The sequence below is a fragment of the Acanthopagrus latus genome, chromosome 5 (assembly GCF_904848185.1).
Source record: "Acanthopagrus latus isolate v.2019 chromosome 5, fAcaLat1.1, whole genome shotgun sequence".
NCBI classification, from domain to species: Eukaryota; Metazoa; Chordata; class Actinopteri; order Spariformes; family Sparidae; genus Acanthopagrus; species Acanthopagrus latus.
In genome coordinates, this window is record NC_051043.1 from 31067965 (window position 1) to 31078487 (window position 10523).

Below are 10523 nucleotides of genomic sequence, written 5' to 3' on the forward strand. Positions count from 1 at the left end.
TGCATCAAGCGGGTACACACACATGCACTCTTGCACTTAGACACACACACAAGCACCAGCTGACACTAACAGATTTTATTTATAAGAATGAATCAGAACTCAGAGCTCCTTGTTGATGTTTAAACAGGAAGTGATGTCACAGATGTCCAGTGGCTTGCTCCAGCTGGTTGACGGTCCAGTAATCATGGTTCCAGCCCAGGAACCAGCCTGTGAAGGTTGGCGGTTCAAATCCCTGTTTGATCGTCACAGTGGGGGTACGAGGGTCTCTGTCTGCCGGGTCGCTCTCAATGTACCTGACAGCTGGACACAAATACAAAGTTAGTGTGCTGAGTCACCTGGACCAGGTTCAGTTAGCATCTGATTCACCATCCATGTCACCTCCTGTCCGTCTCACCTGATAATGCCGCCTCCATCTTCTCCTCCTCATGAGCCTCATCTCCGATCCAAACAAAGACCTACAGGCAGACACAGGAAGTGAGGACACAGGAAGAGAGGACACAGATGGGGGATGATGATATGAGAGACTCACCTGATCCCAGGTATCCAAGATCATTACATCATCAGGAGCGAAGTCATCCTGTGTCAACTCACCTGGAACCTCTTCCATCTGAACACACACACACACACAGCTTTAATATTATTTTTCAAAAACATTTGTTATTATAATTTATAATCAAATCATTTAGGAACACTTAACACAGCCACAAAGTAAACAGCAACCATCAAGTATCCTAGCAACAGCCCTGAACACCTGAGTGAACCGTGCACCTGCATCATTGGAAATAGTGTGTTCAGGTCCTGTGATCGGGTCGTGTGTTCAGCTTGTGTGATCGGGTCGTGTGTTCAGCTTGTGTGATCGGGTCGTGTGTTCAGCTTGTGTGATCGGGTCGTGTGTTCAGCTTGTGTGATCGGGTCGTGTGTTCAGCTTGTGTGATCGGGTCGTGTGTTCAGCTTGTGTGATCGGGTCGTGTGTTCAGCTTGTGTGATCGGGTCGTGTGTTCAGGTCTGCAGACACACCAGGAAGTTCCCGGTCTTGTTGGAGCAGGCGAACAAACGAGGAGGATGAGCCTCCATGTTGTTCTTCAGCCGGGGGGAGTGACAGTACTCCTTCTGCCCCCCCAGCACATCCCAGAATGCATCTGTAACCACACACACACACGACAACACAAAGACTGTGGTCAGGTTAAACAGCTGACAGACAAACAGGAAGTGTCCCTGTCACCCTCACCTTCCTCCTGCCCCTCCCCCAGAGAGGTGGGGGTCACCTGCAGGAGCTCAGCCAGGTGTTCTGCTCCCCGGGCCTCAGCTGAACTGCTGCTCCTCCCACTCCACATCCAGCATCCAGAGGAGGAGAGCAGGAGGAAGACATCGCTGGAGTTTAGACTGGGGGAGGACGGGTCCACCTGAGGAGGGTTTACACTAGTCAGACTGGTTCACACTGGGACCAGAACATTAACCAGCCTGAGAACCATATGATGTGACATCATGGGGCATACAGGTACCAAAGTGAGTGCAGGACATGAACACCCCACACACTAAACTGCTGCCGTCTGATTTCTCACCTCCACAGCTCTGGAGTCTCCCGCTGAATTGGCTCGAACCTGGAACAGGCGGGTATCTGCCACCTCTGATTGGCTGCCCTCTCTGGAGGTCCCGCCCTTGTGCACCACCATTGGTTGGCCCCTGAACAGGCTCATGAGGTGGGCCGGCTCTTTTCCCTGAACCACCTGCACCTGCAGACAGAGTGAGCGCTCGGAGGGTTTGACACAGTGTTTGAGTGGAGTCAGAAAACTGGTCCCAGAGTTCCCAGCGACTGTACCTGTACAGCACTTCCTCCCAGTTCATCATCCACCTGTACAGCCAAGATGGCCGACGCTCCAACCTCATCCTGCGTAGACTCCGCCCCCTGCCTGAGGACAGACAACAGATAGAGAAAAGTCACCACCAGAGGGAGCTGCTGTGTGTGTGTGTGTGTGTGTGTGTGTGTGTGTGTGTGTGTGTGTGTGTGTGTGTGTGTGTGTGTGTGTGTGTGTGCATGTGCGTGTGCGTGTGTATCTCACCATATGTAGATTATGTCACCCTGTTTGTTGTTGTGTTGGTAGTGATACCGAATGATGTAACTGTCTCCTCCATAGAACTGACCAAACAAAGACGGATCCACAGGAACCTTATCAGATCCTTCAATACGCCAGATCTGCAGACAGACAGAGGTCAGAGACAGTTAAAACAGTATTTTATCTGTAGTGAAGAACTTCATCTCCCATGAGTCTTAGTGACACACTGTGTTGAATGTTGATGGGGTCCATCCTCCTACAGCAGCACTGTGATTGGTCAGACACACCTGGCCCCACCCTCACCTGTTTTTCTCCGTCTCCTCGGTCCACCATCCCATGCTGTGCTGCCATGGCGTCTGATTGGTGGAGTGTCGATGCGTCAAACGGAACCTGTCCAATCAGAAAAGTTAGTGACAGAGCAGCTCTGATGTCATCACGTCCTGAGCTTCTTCCTGATTGGTTTACCCTCTTGATCTTTGCGATCTGACTGCATACATAGGCCGTTCCCATGCCAACGGTGTCATCGGGGTCCCTCCAGTTCTTAAAGAACTGTTGGAAGAGTGGAGTTTCCCCGTGCTCAGGAAGGACCTGGACCTGAGGGAGACCGCAGACAGGGGAGGACAGTTAAGACAGTTAGGACAGGTAGATGAGCCTATGCTGATGCCATGTGTTCGCCTGCACGGACAGTTTAGCTCCACCTGTTTACCTGTGTGTGTGTTGGGTACTTCATCTGGATGATGAACTGCTCTGAGCTCTGCAGAACGGCATGACGCTCCTCAGGGTTCGCCTCCTTACCTGCACACATACACACACACACACAGCTTTGTTACAAACCACATCATCAGGACAGGTGGGTGACCTGTACTGAACTGTTGTCAGACCAGTTTGAACCTTTCCACACGTAGATGTGTCCGTTGGCTCCATTGTCAAGGATGAAGCACTCGCTGGACTGCAAAGCATCCTGGGAGAATGGATTCTTCTCTGCTACCATGGTAACCTTCATGTTACCATCTGCATTAGACACCTGACAGACAGTCAGACAGACAGGTGAACACTTCCTGCTGTGGGTCATGTTGTGAGGGCAGAGCAGTGACATCATGAGTGACCCCAGTAACTTGATTGGATGAAGACATCACCCAGGTGAGAAGCACCTGGAACCTGTCACTGTGTTGTCATCAAGTGTTACCTTGTAAAGTGTTGCCTGTTTCCTGTGTGAGGCGTCCATCTTGGTGTCATCACTGTGAGCTTCAGGCAGCTCTGGCTTCTCCCCGAGAACCTGGTCAACAGGAAGAGTTTGGTATGGCAAGATCACCATCAAAAGTGTATTTTTGCAGTAAGGACTTCTTCACTCTGGGGTCTTTACCGCCCCACAAGAAAGAGGTTGTAGTCTGATCTAAAGACTCTGAGCGGCTGAGCAGGAAAGGAATATAAGACTGTTTAAGAAGGTCGTCAGCATACAGTGACAATTTTAATTCAAGACCGAGAGATCTGAACGCCGGTGCTGTGTGACAACATAAAATAATCAGATCGGGACTTATTCGCGTGTTGGCCACAGGGCAAGTATATAAGAGTCAGATCCTAGAAAAAAACTTGTATCCCAGACAGAACCATTGTAGAAGCTGAAAAAGATTTTGCCATTCTACCTGATCAAAGGCTGTATCAATCGAAATAACTACTTCAGGGGTTGAAGAGGAATGTCCAGAGAAGATTACATTCAAAAGGAGTCTGACACTGAAAAACAGCTGATGCCCGTTGATGAAGCTGTTCTGTTCCTCTGATATGATTACAGGAAGAACCTTTTTAAAGCGAGTTGCTGATGTTTTAGCCAAAATCTTAACGTCAATGTTAAGAAGCGACAAAGGCCATAAAAAATACAGGATGTTGGGTCTTTACCTTCTTCAGGGGAAGGGACATGGAGGCCTGGGTTAAAGTGGGGGGTAATGAACCTCGCTCTAGGACCTCATTATAGAGTGGAGGAAAGGGGCTAGTTTATTAATACATTTCTTAAAGAACTGTACAAGATCCGTCTGGGCCCGGTGTTTTATTGTTCTGCATGGCTTAGATAGAGAACTTAATTTCTTCTGGGATCAGACGTGCATTGCCCACCATTTTCCTTGCACAAATTTGTGAAATGTCGCAAACCTACTTTTTCAAATTCCTCTCAGGCAATTTCATCGATTTGCACAAAACTTTGCACACAGCATCTGTGGACTGTCCTGACAAAAGCTTGCTAAACAAATTTCAATATTTCAAACAATACTCAAGTTATTAAGTAAGAAATTCCTGTAGATTTTAGTCAAAACAGGAAGTGTTGCATATCTCCACACTGGTCTGTCCGAATGACATGAAACTCACCACCACCTGTGCATCAATGCCAGCAAGACAAAGGAGGTGGTGATTGATTTAAGGAGGTAGGCTCCTCAAACTGCACCGGTGAACATCCAGGATTTTGACATTGAGATCATGGAGGAGTACAAATACCTGGGTGTTCACGTAAACTGGACCGGACACACAACACAGATGTCCTGTACAAGTAAGGCCAAAGTCGTCTCCATCTGCTGAGCAGACTGAGGTCCTTTGATGTGCGCAGTTTGCCTCCATCAAACCTGCTGCCTGTGGCGGTGTGGTCAGTTTCAATGCTTCCCCATAAAACATCAGTTCCTTAAAATTACAACATACAATTACCCATCTACACCAAATTTCTTATGCATGTAGAGGGTGTCACCCTGAATACGTCTATGCATCAACACTGTGTCATAGCCATAGCGCCACCCACTGGACACAGGAAGTCAGACAAACATCATCTGATTAACATGACATTTACAAGTGAGCACGCTCTCCGACGTCGCCACAGCCCAAACTGCGTGTACTGCGAGGGCCCATTCATCGCTGCTTGCAGCTTTAATTTACATTTACATATATTAACATTTACTGCATTTAGAAGAAACTTTTGTCCAAAGCGTCTAACAATAAGCACATTTGTCACAAGAGAGAAACATGACATCACTGTCGATGGAGCAAAACGAAATATAGAAACAATTGTCCAGCCGTCATATGAGGATCATAACTGCTGTTTGTCAGTGAGTGAGTCAAGACACAGAGCCGTTTGTTAATAGTTTTAAACTCATTAACTGAGGACTCAGTAAAGACATTGAATGCCTCATCAGACAGTAGCAGAGTATTAAACCTCCAGGGTGACGAACCTTTATGTCTGTTCGCTGTGTGGAAACAACAATCAACAATACAACATGTACAAAATGTGGTACATGTACTGTAGTTCATAGTGTACTTGTAGTATTTGTGTGTATTTTTCAGTCAGGTGATGGCTCTGCTCACCTCCAGCATCCTCTCTGGCTCCTCCCCCTCATCACAGACCAGCAGCTTGGCCCGCCCACAGCGCTCGTCATCACGGATACCCTTAGATACCTGTCGATAAAACATTCAATAATCAATCAATCAGTCACATGATGTCTCTGATAATGATGGGGTCATGAAATGATGTCATCACTCACAATGGTGGCCTTCAGCTTCTCAAAGCGGTTGCTATGGGAACCAGACCACTGGATGATCTCCTGTAAAAAGAAAGACAGGTACAGAACTGTCTTTCTGCCTGTCTCACCTCTACATCTGTCTCACCTCTCCACCTGTCTCACCTCTCCCAGGTCCAGTATGAAACTGTCTCCATGATTGAAACTGTCCCAGCTCACAGGAACCTCCGTCGCCCTGACGACATGTCGACCTTTGACCTGCAGCAGCCGCTGAACCTCCACATCATTGGTCACCACATGTTGGAACCCTGAGGCCACACCCCCTTTCTGTGTGAGAGGAAATGATGTCATCAGTGCCACAAACTGTTGTCACTGAGTTCTAGTGTGCTGCTCCTGTAGTTACCATGTACTTAAGTCCAGTTTTGAAGTACCCTATGAAGGTACTGGACTCGTGACCCTGGACCTCACGGTACTGGACTGGTGTCCCTTGCAGGTAATCATCCATCTGCACGGCAAAAATGGCCGCCGCGCCACTCTCATCCTGAGAACACTCTGAACCTGCAGGACAACAAACCAATCAGAGAGCAGAACCAGAGTGACATAACAAAACAGCTGTTACAGTGACAACAGCTGTTAATACTACAAGTATTGATCCATTTATTAGATTCTTCTGTCCAATGTGACTGAGAGCACACCAGGACCAGTCTGGGGTTCACTATCTTGCCCAGGACACTTCAACATGCAGACCAGAGGAATTGAACCAGCGACCCTCTGATAACAAGACACTGCCTCTGTCCCTGAGCCACAGCTGCCCCTAATATCACAATTACTACAGTGGGCTACCGAGTTCCTCAGGTTTAAACTTGTACCATTGTGTTTTTTTTTTTACTCATATTTCAGTATATTAGTGCATGATGTAATGCAGTATTGGTACATGATGTAATGCAGTATTAGTACATGACCTGCTGCAGTACCTTGCCAGTAGTGCATGTCATACTGCAGGGTTCCACAGCGGTTCTGGGTGCTGTGGAGAACCAGGTATGCGTCTCCGCTGTAGAACCCTCCATACAGACTCTTAGGAACAGGAACCAGCTCCATGTTTTCCACCCGCCACACCTGAAGCCCCGCCCTCTGGCCGGCTTGCTCAAACTCTGGATGGAACACCATGTTGTTACCTGTAGGGGGCGGAGTCACACAACACTTAAAGTTGCAGTCTGTAATTGTTTTTTTGGTTATATTTGCTAAAATTGTCATTATGATCTGACAGAAGAATCAGATACAGGTCAGCTGTCTGTGGCTCCACACAGTGGCTGTAATTTGCAGCAGGCACTGGGCAGCCCCCTCCCCCGCACAGCCGCAGTGTCTGCTCTCACCTGGTCAGATAGTTTATACTCAAACTGTAAACAATGGAGGAGAACAGACAACAACAACAGAGCAGAAACATGCCCCACCATCGCCCGCAACACAGAGAAGAAATAAGAAGACTTAAGAAGAAAAGCAGTTAGAAACGAAGAACTGGACCGAGCCAGAGAGAAAACAAGGACAAATATCAGAGCATCATTTCAGAGGTGGAGGAGCTGCGGGTCTGTCAGGACTTTTCTGCTGGACAGGTAAGAACCTGCTGGATATATGTTTCACTCTGTGTTTTAACCACAAGGCCAAGATGGCTGCGGTTACATTAATACTGGCAATAGCTCATATGGCTGTACGATGTTGCAGTTCAGCTACATAGCTTGTCGCTAAATCTAGCTTGTTGGCTTGTATTCTAACTCTGGTAGAAGACAGAGGAGGAAAGGCTGACCTGGGAGCTTATCATTCAAAACTCCAGACTGCAGCTTTAACACAGTGCTCTCACCTGTAGGGGGCAGAGTCTTTTTTCTGTTTTCTTTATTGATTTATTTACAAGACAAATCAAACATTTGTAGAGAAAACGAGATGAAAGATCATCTGCAACAGAGACAGAGTGACTCATTTCCTCAACACTAAACATCTGTGCTGCAGCAGACAGAAGCAGGAAGTGACAAATCAGCTTTCATCTAAACAGATTTAAAAAGGACACAAACACACCAGGAAACACTGAAAATCCCCACAGACAGTGAATGCCTCATTGTTTGTGAAGCTGAATGTTGATGAACACAGACTGTGAGGATGAAGATGATGATGAAGAGTTTATGCAGTAAAAACTACAAACTGTTTCCTGTTTGAATCTGTTGGTTCTGGTCCAAAGACCGAGACAGTTTGATACAAGTGTTCAGCCACCAAACTGATTGATTCAACAATAATCAACACATTGATCAGCAGCAGAGAGAAGAGTTAAAGACAAACTCACCGTCAGTGTTTGTTGGACGCTGCTCAGTGAAAACTGACGAAGGCTGAGCTCCACCTGAGACACCTGAGAGGGGGGAGGGGCTGTGAGGGATAGGCTGCAGGTAACTCTACCTGTTTGAGCCACACCCAGCTGAGAGACCATGAGCTCAACAGCTGCTGACAGGTAATCTGATCAATACATCATCAGGTTCAGCTGAATTGGTTTTATCCAATAAACAACTGAATGTCTGAATTTCCTTTGACTCTCGGCTGGTTGCTCGGTTTTATCTGTGATGGAGGAAGTAATCCGATACTTTACTGACTATATCAACAACTCATCAAGTGATTATGACTCAGGCATTAAAGGGGCTCTATGTATCTTATCAGCAGGTGTGTTGTTAGACCTGGGCATTCGCGGCTATTGCCCCGGATGTTTTGGGAATAGTCCTGGATCTCTGTGCCTTAAAAAAATAAAAATTCAAGAAATCAAATATAATGATTAAAATAGACCCAGAGGTTTTTTTGTGGTTGCTATGGAACATCTAGCAGCCACAAATGCAACATTGTCACCAGAAGCTGACCTGCTTTCCTTATGGCATATGCCCATATATGGGCAGAGTCAAAATAATGTGTTGCACATTCAACATCAGTGTTCTTCTTTCCCCTCTATCTCACTGATATTACCAGAGCCGTCTGTTAGCCTGCTGCAGGGGTACTCAAATATCAATCTTAAAGGGCCACAAAGATTTTTTTCAATGACTCAAAGGTCCATGTATTGTCGGTCAGGCCACATGCAATAATACTGTATAATATTATACACACACACACACAATGTCCTTTTCATTCAAAACAAAAAAAATATGAACTAATAAATAATAATAAAATGTAATTTCTACTTTGACAAATTAAAGTAGTTGAATAAAAAAAAGTTTCTAAGTCTCTCAGTGAGCACTCTGTTGCTTTTCGTGTTGTGTCACAGAAGTGACAAGAATCCTGCTTGCAGCTTGATATGACGATTTCAGTGCATTTATTCTTGTTGTTCTTACCTCTGAATTTTGAGGAAATGTCACTTCAAAATTCCTATGCTATGTCTCATAATGTCGTTTCAAATTGGAAATCTTCATCACAGCTATAGTCTCCTGGCATATTAAGCACATGGGTATTGTGCTGGTTGGAGGGAGAATTAATGCAAATGTTTCAGTCCATTCTTCTTGAATTAATGATTTTCACTGTCCACTTTTCTTTTAGCAGTGAACTTGGAACACGCCATTTTCATGCAATCTAGGCTGGAGAGTGAGACATCATCTCCTCCAGCCCTGATGATACTTCACAGGTTCTGAAACATTAAATAGAGGTGGTGTGTTTAGTCTGAGTGAGTCGTCTCTGTAAAATGATGATGTTTTTCTCTTAATTCCTACAAAGCCTCCTGTAGGCCTGATGCAGATATACAATGAAGTCAGCTAAAAATGACAATATTAAGGTTCGTTGTACTCTGTGCTGGTGACAAAGTACTATCAAGCTTCAAAAACACGACATCTGCACTTAAACACAGTTGACTCGCCCTCATTTGGTGCCGTAATAAACAGGCTCCTACTACTATCACTGCTGTGCTCGGCTCTACTGTTAAAAATGCACTTCCAATAAAATGAGTATTGCATTTAGCATATAGCATTTTTATGTTGAGGTGGTGGGGGGGTGTTGTCAGCACCTGCTGAATGTAACTAATCCTGCAATTTGTAATCTAACTTAGTCACTTTCAGAAACACGTAATCAGTAAAGTAACTGAGTTACTTTTTAAAGGACTAATCAGTGATCAGATTACTTTTTCAAGGTAACTGAAGCAACACTGTCTGCGGATGTCTCCTGGATGTTTTGCGCTCCTAGCGACGCCCCTGCTTATCAGTATTAGTTAACATGTATTAGCAGTAGGTGATTTGTGCATTTTTAACAAGGGGGATGGCCCAATGGGAGCACCACCCTGCCCTAACACACCTATGTACACCTCCCAAAGACCTTTGCACGACGCCTTAACCAAAACTGTGACATTTCTAATTCTACAATTCCATTTTATCCAGTTGTCTTCCTTCTCTACCTACTCCAATTGTATTTTTATAACTGTATTAAAGTAATCGGTAAATACACCTTTAAATTGTATGCAGTGGATTGAGTTTATTCAGGCAGGTTTCCTCATGTTTCTCACAATACACTAAAAGCAGGGTTACTTTAAGTTACATGTCCCACATGACCCCTTGGAATTTTTTACCGTCTAAATTCCTTGAAGGACACACACTGAACATTGTGCAAAATAGTAAAGCCTGACCGACTTATCGGTATTTGCCTTTATTGATTCATCAGCTGATTTATAAGGTTTTACAACCTTATATTTAAAAAGTATGATGCGAAAAAACATGCTTGGGGTAATTAAAAATTGGTGTAATGACGTAGTTTAGCCAGCAGAGTGCGTTTCAGTGGGGGATAAAACAGCTGGTGTCAGGAAATGAAACAGCTACCTCATTGATGATTAAATTATAAACCAGCACATACAGTACATGACAATTGGCAACATAACATAAGCCACCATGTTCTGAAATGACACACTTAGAAATGCTAACAAAAAGCAACATTTTGGTTTTAGAACATGAATAGCAAACTTTTGTTGATCTGGTCAACTGGT

General features: G+C 45.2%; 1 protein-coding gene across 1 annotated transcript; it reads right to left on the reverse strand.

The window, feature by feature from the left end:
- Positions 1 to 60: 60 nt before the first annotated feature.
- Positions 61 to 8024, reverse strand: LOC119019487 (gelsolin-like). The gene is made up of 19 exons (XM_037098124.1): positions 7872 to 8024; positions 6517 to 6717; positions 5946 to 6100; positions 5708 to 5869; positions 5567 to 5626; positions 5391 to 5480; positions 3241 to 3330; positions 2946 to 3078; positions 2761 to 2849; positions 2520 to 2648; positions 2358 to 2444; positions 2061 to 2194; positions 1820 to 1910; positions 1563 to 1733; positions 1229 to 1403; positions 1018 to 1139; positions 530 to 607; positions 395 to 455; positions 61 to 300 (listed from the first exon to the last, which is right to left on the reverse strand). Exons 2-19 carry the CDS (start codon positions 6707 to 6709, stop codon positions 137 to 139), a joined length of 2184 nt encoding a protein of 727 aa, XP_036954019.1. The 5' UTR covers positions 6710 to 6717; positions 7872 to 8024; the 3' UTR covers positions 61 to 136.
- Positions 8025 to 10523: the final 2499 nt, after the last annotated feature.